At 55.7% G+C, this 21,428-nt stretch overlaps 2 protein-coding genes across 4 annotated transcripts in view; one reads left to right on the top strand and one right to left on the bottom strand.

Moving 5' to 3' along the window:
- The window catches only part of ANKH (ANKH inorganic pyrophosphate transport regulator), a 117,329-nt gene extending 108,336 nt beyond the window's left edge, over positions 1 to 8,993 (top strand). Inside the window, exons 9-12 of the mRNA XM_037529170.2 lie at positions 2,376 to 2,505; positions 2,886 to 3,009; positions 4,269 to 4,368; positions 7,009 to 8,993. Coding sequence (XP_037385067.1) covers positions 2,376 to 2,505; positions 2,886 to 3,009; positions 4,269 to 4,368; positions 7,009 to 7,122 — 468 coding nt within the window. The 3' untranslated portion in view covers positions 7,123 to 8,993. The remainder of the gene's footprint in view (positions 1 to 2,375; positions 2,506 to 2,885; positions 3,010 to 4,268; positions 4,369 to 7,008) is intronic.
- A 5,118-nt stretch (positions 8,994 to 14,111) lies between these two features.
- Positions 14,112 to 21,428, bottom strand: part of OTULIN (OTU deubiquitinase with linear linkage specificity) — a 31,621-nt gene continuing 24,304 nt past the window's right edge. For 2 of the 3 annotated variants that reach the window (XM_054687929.1, XM_054687930.1), the window contains exon 7: positions 14,113 to 19,554. In XM_054687929.1, coding sequence (XP_054543904.1) covers positions 19,360 to 19,554 — 195 coding nt within the window. In that variant the 3' untranslated portion in view covers positions 14,113 to 19,359. Of the gene's footprint in view, positions 19,555 to 21,428 lie in introns of all 3 variants that reach the window. The other variant, XM_037529177.2, reaches the window with a different exon arrangement.

A 21,428-nucleotide genomic window follows, 5' to 3' on the forward strand; every position in this document is an offset into this window, starting at 1 on the left:
GTAGGGGAGCAAAGCAGGGCTCCCCATCACACCTCGGGTGACCAGCCCCCCAGCAGCCCGCCGCCACCTGAAAGTGATTTTGCAAAGCACAGAGCGATTGTGACGGAGGCATCGCTCACATTCGGAGTATCGCGGGCTACAAAATCAATACCACATGCAGTGACTCCTCTGGAAGCTGAAGTTTTTAGCAGGATGCGCCTGGGTATTTTTTACGGACCATTGAGGAAGAGGGTGGCCGACCCTCCCTGGGTCAAAGGCGCAACACCAGTCCAGACAGGGGGCGATGCTTGCTTAATTCTTTACAGCTCCACTGCCGCGGGGCGTTGGAAGGAGGGGCGCGCCATCTGTCTCTGTCAGGGAGATGGATCGTCCCCCGATGCTGTGCTCAGTGTCCCCCTGAAGTTCTAAATGAAATCGCTGGCCCTGGGCTGTGGGCGTGAGTGCCTCTCAGCATGTCGCGCCGGCGACCTTGCTGGGGGAGCAGATGATGGGGACACTTGTGCGGGCCTCTGAGTAACAAAGTCTCCGAGCTCCCAGTTGCTCCATCTCACATCTCGGGAAGTATTTTTCCTTTTGTGTCCGTGTGGGGGTGGGTACTGCATCAGGGGAAGGGTGCAGTGGGGGTGCATTTTTTAACACCCTCTGCTAAAGTTGCTTGTTAGACTTTTAAATTCAGGGTTCGTAATCCACTAGACGAGCTTTCTTAGAAAGCTCTAGTATCACCTGGACTTCATCACTGTCTTGATCATCATTTTCTTCGCTTCCTGGGGACTGACCTCTCGCTTACTCCCGCATTTCCCTTCACTGTGGAAGCCCCCGCTAGGGTTGCATCTCCAAGGGCCTCTGACCAGCCAAGGCCTCTGGCCTGTGGGGCTGTCCAGGTCTCCTGGGATTGCCCCAGCTCTCCCAGGCATTTCCCCTGCCTTTTCCTTCTGACGGAACTCGTGTCTCTTCCCGTCTCGCCAGCTCCGCGGAGCGTACTCCCTGCTGGGGAACAAGGTGCGTGGGAGGTGGATTTTTCGAGGTCGCTGGAGATGTGTTTCTCCTGAGCACACTTGATCCATAGTTGGGTTTGGGGTGCAGGGATAGAAACCGCTTCCCTCCTGTCTTGTGTCTCCATGTCTCGCGTCTCCATGTCTCGCTCCAGCCCTGGGTGCGAGCTCCCTGCGTCCACAGCCGCTCGGCCTCTGGTCTGCCCCACGCCCAGCGCCTGTCCCGCGGGCCTTTGTCCACCCGCTGCCCACGTGATGGAGACGCGGCCTGGAAACGCACGGCCCTCGGCGCTTGGGTTTCTCTGTTCTCTCTTCTGGAGCTCAGATGATTGAGTGCCGGGCCCCCTACACTGGGCTTTCATTCAAGCCGAGTTGCTGAGTAAAGGGGGCGCGCTCTGAGAATTCATCTTTGGTGATTTCGCCGTTGTGCAAATGTCGTGGCGTGTGATCACACCACCTGGGTGTGACGCCCACTCACACCTCGCCAGGCTGTGGGGGGGCCACTGCCGTCCACGCCCCCCGTCCTCCTTCCCGGTGTTGTCACCCCAACTGCGTGTTTTTACCACCCATTCTCGTGAACTCCCCGGGTCTCTGTCCTGCGCTAGCTGTGTTGTGCATTTCTCCAACTTGCTCCCACTGTCATATCATGGGTTTTTCTTTTTTTGCTTTCATCTTATTAATGTCTCAGAAACTGTCTTTTTTTGGAGATTTTTTAATTTTTATTTTTTTAAAGATTTATTTATTTATGCATACAAGAACTGGGGTACAGGCCAGAGGTGTGGGGGTGAGAGGATTCACCAGAGACAGAGTGGGGAGCAGAACAGGCAGACTGGCTGAAACACACTGCTGAGGGGAGCAGTGGGGAGACAGGAGAGGTCTGCTGCTCCATGCGGGCGCCTCCCTGGCCGGGGATCGAACTCCTGCTGCAGAGGCTGCGGACAGCTTCACGGTGCTGAGACTTAACCCCTGCACCACCAGGGAGGCCTGGAGAGTTTTTGAAATTTTATTAATTTATTTTCTTACATCATTGTTCATTTTCGGACAGTAATTGGTTCTCCCCTCAGGTGCAGTCCCCCTAGTTGTTCTCCCACCACCACAGCCCCGTGACTCATCTCCGCCCTCCTGTGCTCTTTCCGCCCCTGTTTTGACCCCCGTCCCCTGCCGGAGGCCTCAGATCTGTCTCCCTCTCCGGTCTGGGCACCCGCTGGGGTGCATCCCCCCGCCCCCCTGTTGCCGGGGTCCCTGGGGGCAGAAGTGGCCCCTGCAGCCGGACCCACTGGCAGGGGTGGTGGCTGGAGAGGGGGGAGCCGGCCTCCTGGGGCGGCAGGGACCCCTGACTCCCCCAGCCCGTTGCTCACGACCTCGCGGCCTCCTCCTCCCCAGCTCTGCTTTGTGATGTTCTGGACCCCAAACGTCTCGGAGAAGATCCTGATAGACATCATTGGCGTGGACTTCGCCTTCGCCGAGCTCTGCGTGGTTCCCCTGCGCATCTTCTCCTTCTTCCCGGTCCCAGGTACAGCGCGGGAGGGCCTGAGGCACGAGTCCCCTGCACCCTCCAGCCCAGCTCGCTCGTGGTCTCGGCGCGTCGCGGTTGGCTGCCCTGCCCCATCTGCCCCTCTCTCGGCGCTTGGGGACCAGGGGAGGCAGCATGGGGAGCGCACGGGGCAGCCCCGTTCCTCGCCCCTCCTCTGCCTCCATGTCTCCGACAGGATGGGGCGGGAGGCCCAGACTTTCCGTCAGCCCCTTCCCAGAGGCTCACCTGACGGCCATCAAGCAGCTGCGTTGCTGCGTTTTCTCGAGTCGGAGCTTGAGGCTGGGCGGGGCGGGGGCGGGCCTGGGCAGGGGGCATCGGGGAGGAGCGGGCGTTGCTCACGCGTGCTCGGCTCTCCGCAGTCACCGTGCGGGCCCACCTCACCGGGTGGCTGATGACGCTGAAGAAGACCTTCGTGCTGGCCCCCAGCTCCGTGCTGCGCATCATCGTCCTCATCACCAGCCTGGTGGTCCTGCCCTACCTGGGGTAGGTGGTCGGGGCCTGGGGCTGCGTCTGCCTGTGGTGAGGCACTGGGAGCCGCTGAGACGCTCAGCGTGGGCTCGTGCCTGGGAAGCTGTGGCTGCAGCCGAGCAAGTTTAGGCCCAGGAGTTACAGGGTGGCGGGCGTGCGAGAGGCAAGGAGCAGTGGGTGACTGAGGCCAGAGCCGTCTTGACAGGGACCTCTGGGTTTCCTCTGTTCGTGTAGATCTTTGCATTCCTAAGTGATGTTGGCCTGAAGAAATGTGGGTGCTGTCTACGCACTGCATTTCCTCACGTCCTTGACTTGTCAAGATGCCCCTTGAAGATACAAAGTTCCCTGCCCTTTGTTGTTTTTTGTTAAAGATTTATTGCTTTGTGCATACAAGAGCCGGGGTGTAGGCCAGAGGTGGGGTACTGGGGAGGATTCACCAGAGACAGAGTGGGAGCAGAACAGGCAGACTGACTGAAATCCACTGCTGAGGGGAGCAGCGGGTGACGGGAGAGGTCTGCTGCGCCGCGTGGGTTGCTCCCTGGCCGGGGATGGAGCCCAGGCTGCAGCAATGATGCATGATAGTGCTGAGACTCAACCCCTGCACCCTTTGTTAAGAATCTCCAGCTGGCTCCTTGGACCGGCTGGCAGCTGAAGGCCGCTTTGCCCTCAGGCAGCCGCAGGGAACAGGATCAGCCTGCTCTGGCTTGAGCCTGCGCAGAGGCCCTGCTCCTACCTTCCAGGCCGGGAGGGGGAGGGGGTTGGCGAGGTGGGGGTGCTGGACTCTCCCAGGACATCCACAGGCACATGAGTTCTCTGTCCCGGGGCCTGTGTCTACCTGTCGGGTGAAACCTGCAGGCCTGGGCGGGCAGGCGGCATCTGGCGCCTGCCGGGAGGGCTGGGAGGCTGCTGGTCCCCGTCTGGAGAAGGGCTTTCTGGGTCAGGCCCACACGCGGTGGTCACTGAGCACCTCCACGGCGTGAGAAGCCCAGGACGGTGACAGAGAACAGGGGGATGTCACCTTTGCCCTCCCGGGAAGGGAGCAGGAGTGAGCGCCCAGGCAGCAGAGACCTGGGGGCGTGGGAGGCAGCTGGCTCCAGGGCCGGGTCTGACCCCACGCGGCAGACCGGTTACTAGCTTCGGCCTTTCCAGAGGAGCTCGGATGCCCCTTACCCGGCCCCTCCTCCTCTACCCCTTTCCCGGGCTGAGCCCCGTGGGCTGGGCTTTGACTGTACCAGCCACTGGGCTTTAACAACTGGCCTTTGCCTCCTCCCCAGGGTTCACGGAGCCACCCTGGGCGTGGGCTCCCTCCTGGCGGGGTTCGTGGGCGAGTCCACCATGGTGGCCATCGCCGCGTGCTACGTGTATCGGAAACAGGTGAGGCAGCGCCGCACCCGCCCCAGCCCCACCGCCTCCTGCCAGGCATCCGGACCCGGGGCGGGGGAGGGGCCGTGGGGGAGTCACCTCCCACGCACTTGGAGTCTCAGCAGAACCCACACTGCGCCCCGGGACTGGAGTCCCTGCATGAGCAGCCCCGCGGCCACACTAGCCTGGCTCTCGGTCAGATTTATTGACACTGGACCCTTACTAGGCAAGCTGCTCCCGTCCCCCGCCCCCGCGCCGGCCCGCTTCAAAGGCAGTCGTGTTGCTCAGAGAAAACTTCTAAAGGATACATGTCAGTTATGTTGCTCTCTTCTCATGGAGCATCTAGAGATTTCAAAAAGGTAGAAACTCCATGATGGCTTGTGCATGCAAGGAAAGCCCAGGTGATCCCCCCTCCCCTGCGGATCCCTCCTCTGAGTCCCGCTAGCACAGACCTTGGGGTTCAGGAATGGCCCCTGTGGAAACACACACACCCCTTCCCACTCCTGCCTCCACCAGACCTCTCGCTTTTCAACCCCCGCTCCCCTCCCACACCAGGAAGGCTGCACACACACACACACACACACACACACACACACACACACACCCCACATACCACCCCACCCCACCCCCGCATGTCCAGCATGTGTATCTGATTCTTTGGGGCAGGTCCTAGGACTGAGTGCTCAGGAGCAGGAGCTCCATTTACATTAGTCAACAGAGAAGGGAGGAGGGTCCCCAGGGAGGAGAGGCAGGTAGAGGGGAGAGGAGGCGAATGTGGGGGTGTGGGGGACCCCCAGACGCCAGTGTGGACACGCCCCCACCACACCCTCCAGGGTAACTGGCAGAGGCTTGGACCCGAACAAGGTCAGGGTTTTTCCTGGCGAAGATGATGACAGAAAGGGAGTGAGGACGCGGTTGTAATTACTGATATTTAATTGACGCTGATGAAAGAGGGGAGAAGGGACAGGAAAGCTTGTGGATTAGGGGGGCAGTGTCCTGGGGGTAGGTGCTGGCAGGCGGGGGCGGCGGCTGAATGTTTCGATGATGACAGGGTCCGCAGGGAGTCCCTGAGTGGCGGGGTGGGGCTGGGAAGGGATCCCAAAGAGGAGGTCCCGACCTGGAAAGGCCCCAGCTGGCAAGGCAGGTGCGCGGTGGGGCAGTCACCAGGAATGAGGCTCAATGAGCAGGCAGGCGAGGACGACAGCCGTCCGGAGCTGGCACCGAGGGGTCAGATGACACTGCGGGCTCATCCCAGGAACAGGGGTCTGCACCGGGCCGCGAGGAGCACTGGGGAGGGCTCAGCCTCCATGGAGGAGGCTGCAGGGAAGCAGTGCCCGGACAGGGCCAGGGTGCAACAGCTGACACTGATTCCAGAGGAGCCAGGCGGTAGTCAGGGGGCGATGCAGAAGAGGGGACTCCCAGAAGGTAGTCAGGGAGGGATGCAGAAGAGGGGACCCCTGGGAGGTAGGGAGGGATGCAGAAGAGGGGACCCCCAGAAGGTAGTCAGGGGGGATGCAGAAGAGGGGACCCCTGGGAGGTAGTCAGGGAGGGATGCAGAAGAGGGGACCCCAGGAGGTAGTCAGGGGGATGCAGAAGAGGGGACCCCAGGAGGTAGTCAGGGGGATGCAGAAGAGGGGACCCCCCCAGGAGGTAGTCAGGAAGGGATGCAGAAGAGGGGACCCCGGGAGGTAGTCAGGGAGGGATGCAGAAGAGGGGAACCCGGAAGGTAGGGAGGGATGCAGAAGAGGGGACCCCGGGAGGTAGTCAGGAAGGGATGCAGAAGAGGGGACCCCGGGAGGTAGCCAAGGAGGGATGCAGAGAGGGGACCCCAGGAGGTAGCCAGAGAGGGATGAAGAGGGGACCCCAGGAGGTAGCCAGGGAGGGATGCAGAAGAGGGGACCCCGGGAGGTAGTGAGGGAGGGATGCAGAAGAGGGGACCCCCAGGAGGTAGTCAGGGAGGGATGCAGAAGAGGGGACCCCCAGGAGGTAGTCAGGGAGGGATGCAGAAGGGGGGACCCCCAGGAGGTAGTCAGGGAGGGATGCAGAAGGGGGGACCCCCAGGAGGTAGTCAGGGAGGGATGCAGAAGGGGGGACCCCCAGGAGGTAGTCAGGGAGGGATGCAGAAGGGGGGACCCCCAGGAGGTAGTCAGGGAGGGATGCAGAAGAGGGGACCCCGGGAGGTAGTGAGGGAGGGATGCAGAAGAGGGGACCCCCAGGAGGTAGCCAAGGAGGGATGCAGAGAGGGGACCCCAGGAGGTAGCCAGAGAGGGATGAAGAGGGGACCCCAGGAGGTAGCCAGGGAGGGATGCAGAAGAGGGGACCCCAGGAGGTAGTCAGGGAGGGATGCAGAAGAGGGGACCCCCAGGAGGTAGCCAGGGAGGGATGCAGAAGAGGGGACCCCAGGAGGTAGCCAGGGAGGGATGCAGAAGAGGGGACCCCAGAAGGTAGGGAGGGATGCAGAAGAGGGGACCCCTGGGAGGTAGCCAGGGAGGGATGCAGAAGAGGGGACCCCCAGGAGGTAGCCAGGGGGAGATGTGCCAGACGGCTTAGCTCCCAGCAGGATATGCAGGACTAAGGCCCTGGGGGCCCCTCCTACTGCACGTTGATGTGATGCTGTCACTGCCGCTCGCTGATGAATCGTCTCTGCTCTAGAAAAAGAAGATGGAGAACGAGTCGGCCGTGGAGGGGGAGGACTCGGCCATGACGGACATCCCGCCGGCGGAGGAGGGGGCGGACGTCGTGGAGATGAGGGAGGAGAACCAATAAGGCTCGGACGCCCGGGCTGCAGAGGCAGCTGCGAGGACACCTGCGCCTCGTCTCCTCTCCCATCGTGTTTTGTTTCTTTCGGGGGGTTGTTGGTTGGTTTGGGTCACGGAAGAGGCCTTGCTGTTCCAGGTGTCGCGTGAACTCTCGGGCAGGCTAGGTTGGCTCACCCTGGCGCGGGGCCTGGACGGGCCTTTGCCATTGCTCTGTAACACCGTTGACGTCCTGCCCCTGATTCACGCAAACCCAAGCGACAGAGCGGCCACCTCGCCCCGTCATCTCCTCCTCCCTCGGACAATCTCCACTTGGAACCAAAGGACTTGGCTGTGCCATCCACCCCCGAGGCCACCGCTGCCCGGCTGGCCGCGGACTCTCCCCTGTCCCTTGGCGTCTCTCTTAGGAATCAACAGGCCACAGCTTGACTTTCTTTGATTGGCTTCCCAGCACCCCGACTGTCCAGGGAGCTGGCACCTCCCGCCATGGAGTCATGAACGGCCCGCAGTGGCCACACACACGAAGGAGTGGATTCGCGAACGCGCTGGGGACGAAGGGAGATCCTCTTTGGCAGGAAGGTGTAGGAGGCCACGAGAGTGGCACATGGACAGAATGCGCGTTAAGCCTCACCTTGTGTCCCAGATGGGAGCGCGCGTTCACTTTCCATGCCCCGCCGCGTCCGTCCAGGGACTTCCTGGAGATGCCACAAACGTGCATCTCCAAATTTCTGCCTTCCTTGGCATGCGTCTCCCTGAAGGCTTGCGTCTCCCTGAAGGCTTGCCCTTCACTCACCTTTCCTGAAGATGGCACTAGAGCAAGGGAAACGGAGCATTCTAACTTTATGTTTTAGTTGTTATAAAGTGAGCTGAAGCTTTAAGTCATAATCTAGCATTCTAATGCCAGGTTGCTGTATCGTAACCTTTGAAGTAGATTTATTCCCTGGTCCTGCCATTCTTAGTCATAACTATGCGGTACAGTACAGGTGATTCAGAGTGTACCTCTGTGCTCCCCTCACACCCCACCACCAAGCAAGACATTTTATAAACACGATATCCAAGTCACTATGTGATACTCCCTGAAATGACACATTTGAAATCCATTTAGTGCAGTCTATTTTTCTAAGTTTTGGAAAGCGGGTTTTTTCTTTCAAAAATTATGGACACAGTTCAATAAATTCCTGATTTCGTCAAAATTCCTAGTCTGAAAGAACCTAAACACAAAAATATTTTAAAGATATAAATATATACTGTATATGTTATGTAATTTATTTTAGGCTATAATACATTTCCTATTTTCGCATTTTCAATAAAATGTCTCTAATACAATATACTGCGATTGCTTGTGTGCTCGACGTACCTGCAGCTGGGACGTATTGTATCGATGAACATTGTACCTTATTTGCGGCAGTTTTACCGAGTCTGTCATTTGTACCTAAATGTAAGTTCCAGTAAGTGACAAGAGAACTATTTTTCACGCTGGGGAAGGAGTTATAATAAATGGGTCAGCTGGTATAGCTCGGAGTGGGGAGAGAAATAGAAGCTGGAAAGGCAAAAAGAAGGCACGCCTGTGTGCGTGGTGTCAGTGCTGTATCATCACCTTGTTCCTCATGGAAGACTGTCAGGGCATCGGGTTGCCAGAAGCAGCTCGGGGTTGCAGTCACCTTTCTGGGCCCCCCGGGAACCGGGGGTGTCCTCACCCACGTGTGTGTCCTCTGAAGGGCGTTTCCTCCATGTAGAGCTGATGGTGAATATGCACAGCTGTGGGTGGTTTCAGGGACAGATCTGAGAAGGTAAAAACAAAATCTAATTGTATCGGCTTTTTTAAAGTACATGACTAGAAAATTAAACAGCAGTATTTTTTATCACGTGTATTTGATTTCATGCTTGTGGGCTTGGAGCGGCAAGATCTGTGTGTCAAAGCAAATTCTCTCCCTGCAAATCGAGGAAAGCTTAGCTAGCAGGTCTGCATGATGCAAGTAGAACGCATTGTTATCGATTCAGAAACACCTTTGGAGGGGGAGATTCATGGGCTGTCATCTCTGGGTAGAGCTTCAGAGAACACAGGAAGCGCCCCCCAAACCCAGGCCAGGGCGACAGAGCCGCGAACAGCAGGACATGCCAGAAGCTCCCCCCTTGAACTTCACCCTCCCTCATTCTACATCACGCCTAACCCACAGCTGCCTGACGTTCTGCAGCGACACCCAGAGGGGCAGATGCTTCTGGTTCCGTGCTCGCCAACACAGACAGCCAAGGTCCACCGGAGGAGGAGGTCGCATCTCCTCCCCATATCCCCCGTTGCAGATCAAGGACGCACCTGCAGGGAGCCGGCCCCCCGACATGGTTTTCTTTTCATTGCAAGTCACATGGCTGATATTTAGAGCCCGTGTGCCTGCGAGTCTGTGTCAAGCCCATGGTCAGATCAGGTGTGGCTGTGAGTGCTGAGTGACTGCCCAGCGACAGAGCCAAAGCACACAAAGCTGTTCCTCAATTAACTGCTGGGGAGTGGCCTTGGGGAGTGGCTTTGGGGAGCTCAGAATCCCCCAGCTTCCTTCCTACCCTGAGGGGGATTCTGCCTGTCAGAGCAGCTCTCTGCTCTCCTGAAGGACAGATGCAAAGCCGCTGTACACATGCCGCTGCCCTGTGCCCGGCCCCCACAGAGGGGGCGAGCTGACATGGGCATCGGTAGACACCCAAGAATTGGGTGAGCAGAATCAGGCTCCAGGACAGTCAGGAGGGGCTGGCCCTGCAGGCCCAGGCACATGCGTGTGGTGAGCAGGCCCTCCCCCGAAGGCAGCTGGCCTCAGGCTCACCCCTGCACCCCGGCCTTGGGTTTGTCTCCCGCCAAGGGGCCCCCAGCGTTTTGCATTGGGTTTGGCTTAGAAAGGCCCCGGAAGGTCCATGCCCTCAGCAAGGGGAGCTTTTAGCGCAGTGTAGCTTGGGATGCCCTGGATGGGGTCGAGGAAGTCTTCCCGTGGCAGTAAAAGCACTTTGTTTCTCACTCCCTGCATCCTCGCCACAATTCAGTCCGGGGGTGCCGAGGACAGGAGGCCTCGAGGAGAGAGGGTGGGAATCCATGGAGCTGGGCCCAGGTTCCAGGCGTCCAGCACCTTCCCAGCCAGGGGCCAGTCTGTGGCCTCCCAGCAGCGTCGCTGGATTGCGTGGGGGCCCGGCCAGCCAGCCCACTCCCCAGATCTCACAAAGGCCACTCACTGTGCCGAACAGAAAAAACGTCTGAGCTCACAACCCTCCTTATTGTTCCGTTTGGAGGGAGGTTAGCTTTTTTTGTACCCTTTGTTTCTAGAAACACGTGAATTCTAAGACTCAGTAGTTCCCTGACAACTTTCAGAGTAAGGAGGTACCTGCCTTAGGCTTCAAATACCAAAGAGACATTCCCTGAATGAAGTGGGAGAGACAGTGAGAAACTGTGGTAAACAGATAACATTTGTACTGTGGGCCTCCCTGGTGGCGCAGGGCTTAAAGACACAGCGCTGCCAGCCACTGCAGCAGGAGTTCAATCCCCGGGTAGGGAGCTACCCACATGGCGAGGCAGACCTCTCCTGTCTCCCCACTGCTCCCCTCAGCAGTGTATTTCACTCAGTCTGCCTGTTCTGTTCCCCACTCTGTCTCTGGTGAATCCTCTCACCCCTCTGGCCTGTACCCCAGTTCTTATATGCATAAAAATAAATATATATTATGTTTACTGTAATTAAGTTACAGTACTTTAAAAATACTTTCATTTACTTAAAAATCTTTCTGCCAGGAAATCTCTGAGCAGCCCAGAGCCCGGAGCTTGTGGGTGAGTGTCCAGCCGCCAGGCTCCGCCTTGCCCTCCGCAGGTGAGCTGAGCGCTGAGGCCTTGGGGACAAAGGCCACGCACCGTCCAGGAACAGCGGCCTGTGATGTTCACAGACCTGCCCTGTCCCTGTCTTCGTCGCCAGAATTGCGGCGAGCAGGGCTTCGTAGGACTCGCGGTTGCAAGTGTCGAGATGTGATGGGGCTCACGGTTCCCGCGAACCAGCCGCTCCTGCTGGCATCACCCCACAAGGCTGCCAAGCAGCATCTGAACCCTAAAGAAGCACACTTTGGAGATGCTCCCGGGCGGTTACTGTGAGTCTATTTCTGTCACTGACGCCGGCAAAACATCACGTGACCCAGCAGCTGATCCAGCCACACCTCGAACAGGATGTAGCGAAACTCTGAAGGCAAAGGTACGCGAAGGTGCCTGTCGCTGCCCTTTGCAAGGCCCAGTGTCTAAAATGAACCACGCAAACAAGGGACAGAACGGCGGGATCAAAATAACCCAAACCCCACTTGGAAGCAGACAGGGCGTAAGCAATTACGGCTTCCGGTTTGTTCTCAAAGAGGAAAGATGAAGTGACGTGAGATTGTGCATTCGAGGGGAAGTTCGATGCAGTCGCTGTGGCCGTCTCTGCTGGAGAGCGCCAGCTCGCGAGACTGGACTCCAAGCAGACCAGCAGGCCCGGAGGCAGCAACTGAGCCCCCCGCCCCCCACTGCTGCTCCCCTGAATCTCCCCTTTTCGTCCTGGTTTCTCAGCCCAGGTGCCTGTGTTTACGTTTGCACACGCCCCTCGCGGGTGGCTCCCGGGCCCAGTCCGGAGCCCTGGGTGCCCGTGCCCTGCGCGCAGGCTGGCAGGTACCTTTAGCCATCGCCGCTCTGCAGGTAACAGCCTGGAGGCAAGCAGGGCCGCAGGGAGCCGTCAAGGCGGAAAAGCACCTGAGAACCCCACATTCCTTACAATAGACATTAAAATTGCGTCTTTTGCTGTGGTAGCAAACCTCGGGCCACCGGAGTCACCCTCCGGGCTGCCTGTCTCATGATGTTCCCGCTGCTCGCGTCCCGCATGAGGTCTCCTTCCCGGGACCAGTCACGTTGACGGCGCTTCCCGGAGCCCCGCTTCTCCACGCGCCTGTCAAATGGGGACTCTGAACTTCAGGAAGCCCCGAAAAGCCAAAGAGAGAGGAACCGAAGCTGCCCGCTGCCCGTGCCCATCTCAGAGACGCCTGCTCTCAAGCTGGACGCGGGAACCGCCGCTCGCCTTGAAACGCGGCGTCTGAAACGCAAGGAGGACACGAGGGCTCCCGCGCCTCGTCTCTGGAAGGGAGGCCGAAGCGTCTAGCTACATACCTGTGTCCGGTGAGGACAGAACAATGTCCTGACCTGCTTGAGACTCCACTTCCCGCCTCTCAGGGGTCAAATCCCAGCTCGCGGGGCAACCTCCTCGTGCCTCTGACGCCACCGCGCCCTTGACGTCTCAGAGCTCACGTTCCAGGCATGGCGCCTCGTCCTGCTCCACGCCCCGCTTCCTGCGTGGCCTGGGCATAGCGAATCCCCCCATGAGGAGCAGTCCTACCCCGGGGGCAAAGCTGCACTCCTACACTTTCTCCTGACACCTCGCATGAATCGCATCACTCCCTAGACGCCTACTCCACCTGCCAGGTGCAAGGGGTGTCTCTAAACACCCCCCACCCCCCGGTATCTCTCACTTCCATCCTTTCCTCTGCATCCTGGTTAGTCAGCCTGGCTTAGCTCAGGTGATCCTGGTCCCCTAGACCCTGGAGGACACCAAGGCCCTCCAAATGACTTGCTTCTGGTGTGCCCCCCAGATTATGCTATAAATGATGAAATGATGATCTGCTAGAGCTTGGCTAGAGATTATGCTATAAATGATAATCTGCTGTACAGCCATTACCCGTAACCGGACGGCCTCCCCTGCCCAACGCCTGGCAGGCTGCAGAGGACTTCTAAGCTCGTGCTTGAATTCATTATGAGGACTCAGGGCTTTCAATCAAGAGGTAGTTAAATTAACCACGAGTTGGATCAAGGTTTTGAAACACCTGACTCTAATCTCGCTGCCGATCTATAAATTACCCTAAACCACCCCACCCTCGCCCTATACAATGGTGGTAAACTTCCAGAAGGTTTACCCAGGTGATAGTTTGGATACATTCATAGATACGATCGAATGGGTTTTTAGGTTAATAGCAATGGCAGGAATTTTGCCTCTCCTGAGTCTTTCCCGGCACCGTGGAAGGTAACTGGGGTGGAGGCAAGGACGGCGTGGCTGCTGTTGGTAATTCTGCAGACAACAGGCTCCAGGTGTCTTATCTGGACAAGGCAGGGCAGTAAATACCATGCTAATTTCACAGCTCAGCACGCTGGCCTGTGCCCAAAAGCAGCTGTGAGTCCTCATTCTCTTTCTGCTGCTTATTAGCTCTGAGTTACAGGCAGCTTCTGGATCAGCCTCCTCTGTTGCAAAACAAGGTCTTTTCTAGTGCTGATCTATGGCGACATGGGGGTTTGCAGAGTGATTGAGGGCAGGAGGACAGAGACGCACATGAACTCGGGGCCTAGCGCCATGAAGTACCTCAACGGAGAATCCAGGAACATCGCAGCCGGCTTCTTCCAGCAAAGACAAATAGGGAGAGCTCTTAGGAATCAAAGCCAAGCACAATCCCCACTTAGCTCACAACCCTTGAATCCAAAGACCGAAACACCATGAAGACAATAAATAGCAACCCTGACATTCTCCTGAGCGACTGAAACGCTCACATCTGAGTCACGTGACAGGCGCTCTGGCTCTAAAGGCCAGTGGCTGAGGAAGCTGCTGTGGTCACCTCCCGTGGTACCGTGAGTGGAAAGGAACACGCCACCATCTCAGGCTGTTGGGGCAGGACCTGGAGGGGCAGAAATTCTACAGGGGTCCCAGAGAGCTTAGGGCCAGCATCCCCTGGGGCTTTCCTACTCGAGTCATGTCTGCTCTGCCCTCTAGGGCTGCACCAGGAGTGGGGTATCTGAAATCAACCCTCTAGACCCAGAGAGTCAGGTTATTACCAGGCCGTTCCCGGTTCGCGTACGGAAGGGAGAAATGGAGAGAGAACCCGGGGTAAGCGCCCGTGAGCGTGGAGGCCGAGGTGGAAGGTGGAAACGTCCTATGTGCAAGTCTGCTCACGCCTAACGCGGCCAGTGGCTTTTTGATCATTTGATGGTTGTAAAAATAATCCTAAGAACTTCCAGAGGGGCCCTCAGCCTGGATCCATTTTTCTGACACGTCTCGGAGTAGGGGAGGTACAGAGTCGTGCCTATGGAACTGAGCACCAAACCTCAAGTGGAGGGAGAAAGTGTGTTTACACCTGACATTTGTGGCTGTTCATTAGAGAAAAGGCCGTTTGGCTGCCCAGCCCCCGAGCCCGGGGTTCCCGCAGACTCCCGACTCACTGCCTCGGCTGGCAGGAAGTCAGACTTCATTCTCCACCTCCAAGAACACCTTGCAAAGCACAGTCTTCCCCCGTGATGAGCTTCCCACGATGGCCGTCTGACTCCCAGGCGTTGTGCCCCGCAGGTGTGTCGGGGGATGCTGGGGAGAGAAGGCACTGGACCCCACTCTACCAAAGTCCTCCGAGGGAGGCATTCAACCATGGCGACACGGCAGGCTTCGAGTTTTCATTTTCTACGTTTATTTTTAGTTCATTGTTACAATCCTTAGCACCCTGGTTTGCTCAAGAGGATCAACAGCAAAGCCCCAAGTCAGTTTGGCCTCCGACACTAAAAACAAGACCCAACAGGTCACGGGGGAGGAGTCTCACCCCACGAGCCAGGCGTTCAGCCACGGCTGCAGGTGGGAAGCAGGCCGCCAAGCAGCCAGGCCTCTGGGGCGCTGTTTGGAACAGGTGGTAGTTGACAGATGCCAACACTTGACCGAGTAAACAGAGGAGACTGTGGCGAGCAGGCCTGGCCTTCCCATCAGAGCCTGGGGACGGACACATGGCCGTCCTCGGCAGAGGGGCGGTTGGGATTCTCTCCAAACCCATAATCCAGAAGTCAGGAGCTGCCGCGACGCAGGTAACCCCAAGCGCTTTTATGAAATCCAGGCAACGAGAGCACAGTTCATTCAACGCACTCACTTGGCTGTTGCCGCACAGAACACTCGGAAACCACCCAGGTTCCCGTGGGCCGCGCCGCTCCCGGAAGGAGTGCCCAACCGCAGTGCTGTTTGTGTGGATGCAGAGCGAGGCCCTTCTCAACGAATACAAAAAGCTGTTGTGAAGTTCCTAATTAAGCTGGACCCCCCGGGGGACAAGGCACATGGCCGCTGTGACTGGTTACTGCGAGCCCACGTGCTTGCCTTGTGTTCCCAGGTTTAGGCAATTCTGTTCCTAACCCAGACTTGCATCCGAGAAACCAAAACTAAGACCAAACTCCCTCGGGGTTCTCCCCTGTGAACAGTCCCGGCATTAACGAGCACTCAAAATATTTCAACATCCGGTGGGCAAAGGCCTCGAACAGTCAGAGCGGTTTATGGACATGCCGTTCCGTATTGACGACGCAGCCGTTCTATCCAGACTCCGCGGCCACCGTGTAGTTTAATTACACCTACTGATCCTTTCCACCATTCCCAGTACATTTTAATTCACCGTGGAAATGAGGACAGCACTCCGCCATCCTCCCAAATGCTGCAGGGCCCTCCACACTGAGGGCCCCGGGCATAGGAAGCCACGGTGTGACTGCAGACCAGCGCACACCCCCCTCAGGGCCGAGCCCACCTCACCCGAGGCTGCTGCCACCAGGGCCGGTGGGCAGTCAAATCAGCTTAGTTTTGTGCTTTTGGTGGCTCCAAGTCATCACCAGGATGTCACAAGCATGGACAGTGTCTTCATTCACCACCCAACCCAGCACTGGCTCCCTGGCCTCCCTCTCAGGAGAGAAGAGAAGCTCTCCAAGAGTGAAGCGCAGAACAGTGGACTTCTCTTACACAGAGTAAGTCGTAAGAAAAAGGAATTCGCAGACGCATTGACACAAGTCCTTGCGCTCATTCACATTTTTATCCTTTCATAACTGAAGCCCGGGACACCTGCCAGGCACTGGGTGTTGGGCTTTTAAGTGCCATTTTTCATCTACAGTCAGTTCCTTCTTTGGTTCATGTCTTCGAGCTCCCTGGGCTGTTTTCAAATGACTTGACATTGTGCTCGGCTCGGCTAAGCCACTGGGGATGCTATGCCTTTCACACACGTTCCAGATTCACTTCAGACAGTAAAGTGAGTCCTCCTTTTTATTGCTTTCTAAAGTCACAGATCTTTTTTTAAGGCATTTATTTTTATGCAGGCCTATAAGTGAGATCCCCCCAAAGGTTTACACTTTTGAAATTACTTTCTGGCTTTCAAAGGGGAATAACCTGCCAAGTATTGCTTAAGAAAAAGAGAGGAAAATGATCAAACTGTATTTTAACTTCAGAAGGAGACACAACCAGGAAGTCAGTCCCCGCGCGGTCATGATGGCAGACGTGTGTGCGGGCATTAACAGTGACACAGCAATTCAGTCATTATCTGGGAGGAGCTCTGAGAAGTCAACAAATTTGGGGGTAAAATAGCACCATGGGTAAGAGGAATAACAGCTTCTTTAAAAAAAAAGCAGGTATCAATAAAAACTCACAACTGTTGTTACATCCAATAGAGGTGTTAAAAGTCCTGTGGCCTGAGAATCTTCTACCTGAATCTTCTAATTGGAAAGAAAAAGAATGACTGGATGCAAAAGCAACATCTATTTTCCTTAACCCAAGGACAACTTCACAGACAGCATGTGAATATATAACTGAACACAAGCGTGAAAGGCTTGATAAAGAAAGGGGTGAGGCCTGTTGCTGGCTTTTTAAGCCGTTTGTAGCGAGGCAAATTCCAAGCATGAGAGCTGCGACATTTCCAAGCAAATCACTCGTCGCCTGGATCCCAAGTTCAAGGGCACACGCTGGGCCTCTGTCCCCGGCTGACCCCTCGCTGTCCTGAGTCTGAGTGCCACTCCCGCAGGCTGCTTGGGCAGACGTGGCTTGGCTGCTAAAGAGGGGAACCAGAAAAATGAGTTTTGATGGAAGTGTTAATTCCCTGGAACTGGTGACAGGGGAATTCTCGTAGGTTTTGTTGGGGGTTTTGGGCACTTAACATTAATGTTTTTTTTAGGTTCCACTGTACCTTAAATAGCTCCCGTGTGCTCAGAGTGAGACTATCTTCCTGCCAAGACCACAGAGTCCGAAAGCTCTGAACTCTTGCAGTTGGCTCTGGGCTGGAGGGTAAGCTCAATGCAGTTCCCACCTTCTCTCTCCTCCAGCACGTTCTCATCTTAGCGCTTCCTCTAAGTAGGCGATCCCCTGAGTCCCTCTGGTCTCCATTCAGCTTTATCGGGTTGATGTCACTGCCCAGCCCAAGACCAGAATGAGAAATGGAATGAAGACTCTGAGCAACCGCAAGTGCATGTTGAAACAGGGAATGTTATTTCTAAAGGTGGTGAATCATTCTGACCTTCAGAAGCGCTGTTTGACAGCTTGGCCTCTCTGACGCTGTGATCCTGCTAAGCCTGGAAAACAGTCTGAGAGCGGAATCTAATAAGGTCTAAGAAAGCAACTTCAAATAAACACATCCTTTTTGCATTTTTATCAGTATGATGGTTAAGACGATTTCTGCTCACATTCTCACAATACCATACATAGAACAATTTAAAAAGTATGAAATGTAAACAGTCAAGTTGCCCAGGAGTCTAGATCAATGTCCAAGTGCAGAGACAGCTGACCGTGAGTCTTGAGTTATTAAATTCAACAATGGACAGGGCCAGCGGTCAGCCCACGCACCCCCGGGGACACGGATCCCGACTACAATCCAAATGTTTGAAGTTGCGTTTTAAAAAATATTCAAGAATGGTAAGCATCTCCCATCACAGCAAAAAAATACTGCATCGAAGCATCAAAGCCAAAGTTATAAGAAATCATTCTTATAACTTTACTCGGCTCCCAGGAACCATCTTACTCCAGGCACCCTTGCACGTCACGGTGAAAAACACAAAGCCTCTTCAACGAATCACACATTCAGAGCATAAATTTTGATCAAACACTCAAATGAATAACATCTACCACATGTGGGGACTGTCGCTGTCCGGGTGTGGGGAAACACTGGCGTTTAACAGTCTGCATAGTTGTTTGTGTCTTCTGAGTTGTCGCAAGTAAGAATTTTTAATTTTTAGGTGAAAGTAAAACTTACATTTTAATAAAAAAGGTTTCCCCCACCCCCTAATACAGATTAGGTAGCTTATAAACTATATTAAAGTGGCCTGAATAAAGATGCTAATTACTAGGAAATAAAGCTCAGCACTTGAGGGCAGCACCAGCTCCACAAATGGAGCCAAGTCAGGTGTCGCTGGCTGATCGCTACCACCAGCGTCCGCAGCCCAGGCCTCCACGAAGGTCCAGGCCCAGTCGTACCCCTGCACTAGTTTCCGCGCGTGCTCCTGCTGCCGCTGGCTTAGGGAACGCCTGACACACCCTGCTGTCACCCGTGTCCTGGCGGCAGGTAAGTTGCGTGAATTTAGCCATAGACGTGCCCTCAAAAGCAGTCACAGGAAGGCTGGATTCGGTTCATCCTCTCTCAGTGGGAAAGGCAATCTGCCTTTAACTTCCTCCTCTAAACACGGGCAGCTCCTACATTCTGTTGTGACTCTAAAACGGTGGGTCCATGGACCGGAGAATGACGGTTAGTTCCTGACACCAGAGCGCAGCTGCTGGAGCACTCACCGGCAGACAGCGAATCCCCGCACTCAGCTCCAGAGGCGGGGTGTCCGTGACCCGGGGCGCCACCGCATTCTGGAAGAGCAAGGGTTACCGGGAGCCACCGCCCCTTCCTGCAGCTCCTTCTCCAGCCTTTCACCTTGGGGCCCAATTCTTAATTAGACAATCTGCTCATAACAGCTGTACTTAGATGCAAACCCAAACCACTGTCGGGCAGACTATGAGGGGTAGGTAGCTAGGACTGTGCCGCCAATAGCCTCCATGCCAGGAATCATGCCAGGAAGCCCAAGGCACGGGAGGGCACCAGAGACCCACTGCTGCGAAAACAAAAGAAACTACTGTCTTACAAATAAAAACAAAACTGAAAGCCAGTTTACTATCAGAGCGTGATCTGAGACACAGAGGCACACCGCTCGCCACGAGTGTCCTCCGACATAACAGTACCCGTTTAGGAAAAAGATGTAGTCTGCAAATGCCGGCAGGTGTGCGCGGAAGCCCCCAGGACACACTGCATCACAGATGAGGGGAAAACTTGGTTCCTTCTTATTGTCCAAGGCAAGTCTTCAGAACATTCCCATCCAGCTGAGCACGCAGGGCCCGAGGGTTCTCGTAGGTCATGCGAGGAGATGCGAGGGCCTGAGCCCAGGAGCAGCCCCGGCGCGTGGCGGCCTCCCCGGCGGCTGTCACAGGCTCGTCTCCTCACACACCCTGACGGGGATGTTGTAGTGCCGATCGTCCTCGGCGATCAGGGTCACCACGGGCCAGTCTGGCGGGGGCTCGGTGGGGTAGACGGTGACGAACTCTTCAGTGCTGTACTTGGAGAGCCGGTACACCTGGATGGTGTGGCGCACCGCATAGGCAAGAAGGAACATCTCGACCTGGAGAGAGAGCACACAGGCCTGCTGAGGGGACACACGGCCAGCTGCAGTGACCGCCGGCTCCACCCCAGGTGTGCCACAGCGTGCGGGGCACCACTGGGCCAAAACCCTCCTCCCACCCCCAACCCCGGCTTTGCCCCTTCCTAAGTCCCTTCCATCATGAAGAAGCAGATCATCTGAAACAGATCACAGGTGTGTAAAGGGCTTGTCTCCAGACTATATAAAGAGCTCTCACAACTCAATAAAAAAGTAAGCAACCAGCTTACCAACTGAGCAAAGAGTAGACGCAAGGCCAACGAGCACATGTAGTGTGGTCGGGGGCCGCAAGCCCACCCAGTGAGGGCGCCTCGCTCCCACCATGCCGGCTGCAACCTAAAGGACACGGGTGGGCGGGTGGGTGGGAACGTGATGAAAATGTTTGGAGGCTGACACAGCCGGCTCACACACCACACTGTACACGTATGGAAAGTCACTGAGGGGCGCACTTCAAAGCGGTTAACTTTATGGGATATGAACTTCACCTTAATAAAAGCAAAAAGCAGCATGGTGAGGATGTAGAGCTGGGACGCTGAAACACTGCTCGTAGGAAGGCAAAGCAGTGCAGCTGCTTTAAAAAACAGTCCCTCAAAAGTTGAATCAGTTACTCTGGCCCAGCAATTCCACTCTCAGGCTACACCCAAGAGAACTGAAACATCATGTCCACAAAATGTGCACAAAACTTGTTCATGACCAGAATTCTTCACCATAGCTAAAAAGTGTAAACAATCCAAACAAGCCAACAACTGATGAACAGATGAGTGGAACGTGAATGTCCACACTCTGGAATGCTATTCGTCAATAAGGAAGGGCGACGTGCTGCATGCTGCTCCGTGGTGAACCCCGAAAATGCTATGCCTGAGTGAGAAGCCAGTCACAGAGGGCCATGCCTGCTAGGCCTCCATGCAGGTGGAATGTCCAGAACTGGGAAATCTGTGGCGACTGTGCAGCTCAGAGGCTGTCTGGGGCCAGGGGAGAAGGGCCGCGCGTGTGCTAACAGTCACGAGCTTTCTCTTAGAGGCGAGAAAACAATCTAAAGCCAGACAGCAGTGATGGCTGCAAAACTCAGTAGTACACAAACTAAGAACCACTGTGTTGCATACTTTAAAAGGGTAAACTTTATGATATATAAATTATACTTCAATAAAGCTATTATTTTTATAAAGTGGACTTTCCATCACAACAGACCTGGTGGGGATTCAGAAAGGAATTTTAGTTTAATATGCAAACCAGACACAGAATACCAGGTTTTTTATGGCACAGTATTTACTATGGCCAACAAAGCAGAAATTACCTCCAATATGATAACGTTTTAAAAGCACGCTCTCAAGCCTGCCTGGCTCGCTGCGGCAGCCCCTTGCTTTGTCCTCCACACCAGGTCACGGCAAACAGTCGGGTGTGGCGGGAGGAAGTAAGCACCCTGGACAGCCTTAATGCTACTTTGGCGGTTGGCGATTCCACTAAAAAAAGACTTAGGACGTGTTGGGGCAACTTAACGAGCACACCAAAGATAGCGTGAGGCGTGGTGAGTCACGGGCGGGCTCGGAGACAGCCCAGCACTGGGCTTCTGCGTAAAGCTCCAAACTTAGCACATCTGTAAGAGATCCAAGAGCAGGCGGGCTCGACTGGCTTCTGCAACAAATTTTCTATTTTTAAGGATGCGCCCGTACAACCACAGCCACCAGGATTAAACAAGACCCGGCAGACGACTCTCCCAGTGCTCTCCTGACCCCCCCCCCCACCCCGCTGCAGGAGCGGTGAGATCCGCAAGGGCCTATGAGGTGGGCCCAGGATTCTTTGGCACGTTTCACTTAAAAAAAGGCAGAGCCTAATCTCTC

This window comes from Talpa occidentalis, unplaced genomic scaffold (assembly GCF_014898055.3).
Source record: "Talpa occidentalis isolate TD23 unplaced genomic scaffold, MPIMG_talOcc4v2.1 talOcc4.6, whole genome shotgun sequence".
Taxonomy (NCBI): Eukaryota; Metazoa; Chordata; class Mammalia; order Eulipotyphla; family Talpidae; genus Talpa; species Talpa occidentalis.